Genomic DNA, 7,377 nt, shown 5'->3' with positions numbered 1-7,377 from the left:
TCTCAAACATTAATTATTGTTTGTTAAAATTAATATTAAATTTTCAATTAGCATAAATGAGAAACAAAATAAATCTATATTTAGATTAAAGATTTTTCTTTTAACATTAAATTTTAAAATATCCAAGATCCAACCCTTATTATTATTATTCAGTTCTCAACAAACTTCACGTTATAAGACATTAATCTTATAACAGAAAAGTGAAAATAAACAACTTGAAATACACATTAATCTGTAAAAATAATTAGCTTTAAAATAAATAAAGCAATGGTTGAGAATTGATTGATTTAAGCTTTCAAACACCAACTTCTTGCTAAACAAACCATACAGTTTTGATAATTTTTTTCTCATCAAACAGAAACGGTATCATGTAAAGATATTCTGATAATAATTTTTCTTATCCTCAAATGAAAAGAGTAAGATAAATAAGAAAAATTAGAAAGTTTGCAGGATGAGAGAATGTACTTTTATAGTTTTATGTCAATGTATCTAAATATTTTACTGTAAATATTCCAAACGTCGTAGAAAAATCAGAATCCAGACCCATATTTAATTCCAAGTTCCAACTAACAAGAATAAATTAAACTAAACTACCTCCAATACTAACTATAAAGAATTATCAGAATTAATTACTTTCTTCATGTTTCGTTCCTTGCTCTCTCACTGTCACGTCAACGCAGTCAACAAACCTTACAAAGAAGAAAAGAGGAGAATTTTCAATTTTGAGTTCTGAATAATATATTCCATCAACTTATTCATTTGTATATTTCTTGACATGTAGTTGAACTAAAATTAATCGAATCTAATTCAATTTTAAAAATTAGCTTAATAAAAAATATTAAAATTATATTTAACAAATATATCATATTTTCTAAAACATCTAGAACTGAATATTTAAAATTAAAATATACGATACACATGTGACCCAACAAATATAAAATAGAATATGATACCATATTATAATTGAACAATTTAAAAGATAGCTTAAAGAATAGTAAAGATTGAACATAATTTGCATATCAATACACATCAACGGGTATAACTATTATAAAGATACACACATACTCTAAAAACTCATAAACAACTCGTAAGAAACTAACATACACCTTTAATCTAAAGATAGGGTGATATGTATTTGATTGTAACATTAATTTGAATGTATAAACAATAACTGTGATTTGTGAAGCTAGTTTGTAAAATTGGATTGTCAAACCAATAAATAAAGCTAACATTGTTCATTTATCAAATTGTTATATATATAAAAAAAAACACAAAAAAACAAAAAATCAGTCTTTTCACATACCTTATGGATTAGGCTTTTTCGAATCAGATGGATTAGGCTTTTTCGAATCAGATGGATTAGGCTTTTTCGAATCAGATGGATTAGGCTTTTTCGAATCAGATTGATTAGGTACCGGATAATAATTATGACTCCCAAAATACTCTGGATACTGATAATAATCATTAATAAAATAAAAAAGGTTAATGATTGCACTAATAATCAAAAATTATAAAAGAAAAAAAAAAGAGAGAACTGGTTTGAATTGAACTGAATTAAGAGTTTTACCCCTCTAACAAAAAACGACCCAGGTTGAAATTGATGGTGGCTTTTTCTTCCTTGTTGGTTTAAAGAACTTGAAGAAGAATTGGAATTCCAACTCCAAGGAGTAAGAAAAGATTCATCTTTCTCAAGAAAAGATGTCAGACGAGAAGCAATGTCCACTGTCTTTGCCGTCTCCGTTGCACCACCACCACCAACGGTTGTTCTTTCTTCCACAGAGTAACCACCTTGTTGTTCTTGGTTCTTCTTGTTCTTAGTTTCTTGCTCTTGCTCCTCTATTATCTTCTTTATCAATTGTTGATGCTGGTAATTCTCCATCTGTTTCTCTTCATTATAGCGGTATTCCATTCATAACAAGGCAGATACAATAGTTTAGTAAAGGACAAAAAAAACTTACATCAATACAATATGTAAACAATAATGGTTCAAAAGTTATAGCATATAAAGGAATATTATTTAAATATTTAAGACATCTAATAATAGGTACATGCCATGATGAAGAGAAAAAAAAAAGATTTTTTGATGGATTACTGGATAATTATTTTCGCTGTTGTTTGAAATTATTTTTTGTTATTTAGAATTATTTTCGTTGTTGTTTAATTAAATTGATTAAACTTCAATTTAACCAATAAACTATTGAACCAATAATTTTATCGATTTATTGACTGGTTCAAATCTCTCATAACCTTAAAAGAGTAGGGAGAATTATTGACTCAGAGTGGTAAATAGTAACTAAATTCAGTAAAATAATGGGTGAAGATTAGAAATACATTTATTTTTCGAGTCACCATCAATAGATCTTTTCACGTATATATATTTATAATTTACATATAAATACTTAAAAGAGCTTTACTTACCTTGAAAAAACTCCTTCAATTCAACAAAGTTGCTATGTATATCCAAGAGTCGCACACACCAGTTCTTTGCTATCAACTGTTGAAGTGTTGATGCTGTGTTGTTGCAATCATATATATAGGCATAAAAATTTTTCTAATTTGTTACTATCTTATCAAATAAAAAAGATTATTTGGGTGAATTTTTAAAAAAGTATCTTTTTAAGTTATCTTTTTTCAAAAGATTTTACAAAAGAATAAAAATAATTTTATGTTTGAATATTTTATATAATTTTTTTATTTATTAGTTATATTTAGATATAACTATATAAAAAAAACATCTTTTTTTTAAAGTTATAATTTATATTTTTTATTTTTTTAAAATATTTTTTACGTAATAAATAAAAATTTATATTTTTCTAAACATCATTTTTAAACTTTAATTCCTCAAATACGATTTTTTTTACTCTATAAAAATTATAGAGTTCGCCTTACCCTCAGCGAACTCCCTTAAAGTTTTTTTGAAATCCGCGTTTTTAATCTATTTTAATCCATTATCATCATCTCCAAATAGTATATAGATCTACAAACAGTATATAGGAATACACAAAAATACATAGACAACAAGCATAGCTTCTTCAAGAATTTTTTTAATTATAAATTAAAAAAAACACACAGACAACAAACATGGCTTATTCCGGTGTACCTATGTATTTCTGGAGACGATGATAATGCTTCAAGTAAAAACTCCGTTTGGGTTTGTGCTCGAAATTCTGAACTGAGGGGAGGTTTCGGAGGGATCACTACCCTGCTGGAAAAAAGGTGATGTCAGTAATGAACAAGCTTGACACAAGCCTGTTGTTTTGCAGAAACATACATGCAAAGTAGTTGCAGCCAACTTCTTCATGTTGCATCATGCTTGCAAGAATTGAACTCAGATTTTGATGTCTGCCTTAATTATATGCACACATTATAACAATGTAGCCTATGATTTCCTATTTCTGGGATCAATCACGGTTCACAAAAAGAATAGAACTTAACAAACACTAATTTTGAATAGACATTGACAGTGAGCTTTCCCCAACCACCAGACAGACCTTTGCTTTATCTGTTTATCCAATACACTTAATTGTAGCACATCAATAAAATATGGTATGTACTAATACAGCAAGCATTAATTATATAAGCTGATTGACATTAGGAATTGGTTATCAGAGTTTCACCATTAATTATATACAGTTCTGTTTGCACGAGTTGGAGCAACTAGACAATTTTGTGTATTGTTTTTTCAGTCACTAATATTGGTATGATGCTTTTAAGCTAACCGTGCATACAATAAAGTACTCAATCATTCTATCTATTTTTAATTTTTTATTCTTGTTATGGGACGATATAATGGACTAGCTAGATATGTCAAGATTCTCCAGATTAATGCTCAAGGCTTAGTTTGGAATATATATTATTAAGTTAATTAGTTGTAATTGTAATGTGAATCTATATAGTTTAAGTTCCATCACGTAAATGAGTGGATATGCATTCTCTATTCATCACTATACTTCTCTAATAAGCACCCAACCCCAATCTGGTTCAACAAAATACTATCTTAATTAGGAATATGAAAGCTAATAAAATTTAATTAAGCATAAAGCAGAGTTTGTTACACACAGAAAGCATATATATAAGAGGAAATAGGAAATGTAAAAGCATATATACTCCTCCTACTGCATGTGGACAGTACTCTTAATGTGAAACAGATGAAAACACATAACCGGTGGCGTTCTTAATTAAGTAATTTCCACACAGAAATTAAAATTTCACTAATTAATCAAGATCCATATTATGTATAGTTCTGAGCAGTGAAATTAAGTAAAGCTGATATTGGATCAGAGAGAGGGAGAATGAAGAGCTTTTCACGAACCAGGGATCGCTGGAATATTCGATGAGCTTGCCTGTGGAAGAGAAGACGATGAGTGCGACTTCGGCATCGCATAGCACTGATATTTCGTTTGCCTTCTTCAGCAAACGTACCTATCTACCTATCCTCTGTAACATTGAATCTCCTTCAATCTCCTTATATTCAGCGCATTGAACCTCCTCTGAGAGAATCAATAAACACATCAATAAAGTAAACTTTCTTCTTAATTAATTGAATGGTTTAAGCGAAAGGAAACTAACCAAATCGCCTTCAATGACGTATTTGGAGACTTTATCTCTAAGAGTGATGAGTTCCTCATCGCTGAGATCCTTAGTGACCTTGTTGTCCATGCTTATATCGCAGAGAATCTTGCGAGCTCTGCTCCTTCCGATTCCATGGATGTACTGTAGCGAGAACTCGATTCTCTTGTTGTTCGGAATCTCCACTCCGCCAACTCGAGCGCACTCTATGCTTAACCCTCTCACCTGAGCACACAAATTCGAAAGTAAACAAAGAAATTTCAGAAATGTAAGGTAGAGTTTGTTTTATGTTACCTTGGGAGGGTTGAGAACAGGGAAATAGACGGCTCTGGAAAGAGGTCTATGGTTTGAGATTAGGGCGAGAGAGGGAGCTACGGGCATCGCTAGCGTTTGTGCCATGCTCGAGTTGTTCTTCTTCTTTCTCTGCTGCTAAAAAAAAAAAAAATTCTCTTTGAGAACGTGACTTGCCTATTAATCTTATTCTCGATCCTCTTCAGCTGCACTCTTCCCCTTCCCATCGATCCAAATTCCCTCTCTCTGCACTCTGCCGGAGAGTGCGGCGGCGAGAGGACGCTGTGCGAGGAGATAGCTTAGGGTTAGGGTTGAAAAGTGATGGGTTTTCTAATTTATTTTAAAATTTAGTTTATTCTTATTATTTAAAACAATGACTGATTTAATAATGGTAGTAAAATAAATAAGGAAGAGGTAATAAAATAAAGTATAAATAGAAAAATACTATTATTAATATTTACTAATATTATTATACTACTGTAAAAATAATATATTAATATTATATTAGTATTGTACGAAGAGAAAAAGTAAATAAGTGCTTTATTGTATGAGAAAAGAGAGAGAATATTTGTAAAAGAGAGAGAATAATATTTGTTGTTAATATTATTGTGTGTATTGTCGCGTACCATACCTCTACATATATAGGATTTATATTTTCAACCTTTATTAATGTAAATTTTTTCTTGGCAACATGAAAATTGAGTCACCCACATGATATTAATGGGCATCCATATTCTTTGTATTTATCACAACACTCCCCCTTTGATGACCATTTAGGATTATTGTCTCGTTAAAACCTTACTAAAGAAAAATCCAGTGGAAAAAAAACCTTAGTGAAAGAAAAAGAGTACAATATCCTTTGTGACGGGGACTGCCTCGTTAAAAACCTTGTCAAGAAAAATCTAATGGGAGAAAACCCGACCAAGGAAAAAAGAGTACAGTCTCCCCCTCTTGTCGACATCATTTAATGTCTCGAAATCGGCGCATCCCAATCTCATGTATCAATCTTTCAAAGGAGGATTTTGGGAGTGACTTTGTGAATAAATCTGCCAGATTGTCACTTGAACAGATTTGTTGGACATCAATTGTCCCTTGATTTTGAAGATCATGAGTGAAGAAGAATTTGGGAGAAATATGCTTTGTTCTATCACCTTTGATGTATCCGCCTTTAAGTTGAGCAATGCATGCTGTATTATCTTCAAACAGGACAGTTGGAGCTATCTTATGATCAATCAGTCCACATGATGACAGGATATATTGGATCAAACTCCTGAGCCAAAAACACTCGCGACTTGCTTCATGTATCACTAGTATTTCAGCATGATTAGAGGAGGTTGTTGCTATCGTCTGTTTCGTGGACCTCCATGATATAGCTGTACCACTATATGTGAACAGGTATCCTATTTGAGATCTCCCTTTGTGAGGATCAAACAAGTATCTAGCATCTGCATAGCCAACTAGTTGTGACTTGGATCCATAAGGATAGAACAAACCCATATCAACCGTTCCATGAAAATATTGAAAGATTTGTTTGATTCCACTCCAATGTCTTCTGGTTGGAGAGGAACTATATCTTGCTAGTAAATTCACAACAAATGATATATCGAGTCTTGTATTATTAGCAAGATACATTAGCGCTCCACTGGCACTAAGATATGGTACTTCAGGACTAAGGATATCTTCATTTTCTTCTTTAGGACAGAATTGATCATTTTCCACATCCAAAGATCTTACGATCATGGGGTACTTAAGGAATGTGATTTATCCATATAAAATCTTTTCAAGATATTTTCTGTGTATGTCGTTTGATGAATAAAGATCCCATTTTTTGTATGCTCGATCTGCAGGTCGAGACAAAATTTAGTCTTTTCAAGATCTTTCATCTCAAACTCTTTTTTTAGAGTTTTTATAATTGTTGGAATCTCTTCAGGAGTCCCAATGATATTTAAGTCATCAACGTACATAGCAATTATAATGAATCCAGATATAAATTTCTTTATCAAAATACACGGGCAGCTATCATCATTCTTGAATCCGTTTTTTGCCAGATACTCAGTAAGACGATTATACCACATTCGTCCAGATTGTTTCAGACCATATAAAGATCTTTGCAATTTAACTGAGTATAACCCTTGCGAATATTCATTGGATGGTTTAGATATCTTTAGTCCTTCAGGGACTTTCATATAGATATCCCGATCTAATGAGCCGTATAAATAGGCTGTTACCACATCCATTAAATGCATATGCAGTTTATGATATGCGGATAAACTGACCAAATAACGCAATGTTATCGCATCTACTACAGGGGAATACGTTTCTTCATAATCTATATCGGGCCTTTGTGAAAAACCTTGTGCTACAAGTCGAGCTTTGTAGCATAAAACTTCATTTTTCTCATTTCGTTTTCTCACAAATACCCATCGGTATCCAACAGGTTTTACATCTTCTGGTGTATGGACTACAGGTCCAAAGACTTCACGTTTTGCAAGTGAGTCTAATTCAGCCTTCATGGCT

The 7,377-nt window shown here is 31.7% G+C and overlaps 2 protein-coding genes across 2 annotated transcripts in view; one reads left to right on the top strand and one right to left on the bottom strand.

Annotated features, from left to right (window-relative positions):
* The window catches only part of LOC107457666 (uncharacterized), an 88,445-nt gene that overhangs the window by 64,423 nt on the left and 16,645 nt on the right, over window positions 1-7,377 (top strand). The gene's annotated exons all lie outside the window — the stretch shown is intronic.
* LOC107457725 (30S ribosomal protein S13, chloroplastic-like) lies at window positions 4,318-5,198 on the bottom strand. The gene is made up of 3 exons (XM_016075889.3): window positions 4,864-5,198; window positions 4,570-4,794; window positions 4,318-4,490 (listed from the first exon to the last, which is right to left on the bottom strand). The coding sequence occupies exons 1-3, from the start codon at window positions 4,966-4,968 to the stop codon at window positions 4,431-4,433; spliced, it is 390 nt and encodes a 129-aa protein (XP_015931375.1). The 5' UTR covers window positions 4,969-5,198; the 3' UTR covers window positions 4,318-4,430.

The sequence above is a fragment of the Arachis duranensis genome, chromosome 7 (genome assembly GCF_000817695.3).
Source record: "Arachis duranensis cultivar V14167 chromosome 7, aradu.V14167.gnm2.J7QH, whole genome shotgun sequence".
Classification (NCBI taxonomy): Eukaryota; Viridiplantae; Streptophyta; class Magnoliopsida; order Fabales; family Fabaceae; genus Arachis; species Arachis duranensis.
This window is presented reverse-complemented; position numbering and strand designations above follow the sequence as displayed.

Excerpts from the sequence above, each read along its gene's own strand:
- LOC107457725 (XM_016075889.3), bottom strand. The coding sequence starts at position 4,968 with ATGGCACAAACGCTAGCGATGCCCGTAGCTCCCTCTCTCGCCCTAATC. Across the intron at positions 4,795-4,863 it reads CTGTTCTCAACCCTCCCAAG|GTGAGAGGGTTAAGCATAGA; the intron begins GTAACATAAAAC and ends TTGTGTGCTCAG. Across the intron at positions 4,491-4,569 it reads ACGTCATTGAAGGCGATTTG|AGGAGGTTCAATGCGCTGAA; the intron begins GTTAGTTTCCTT and ends TGATTCTCTCAG.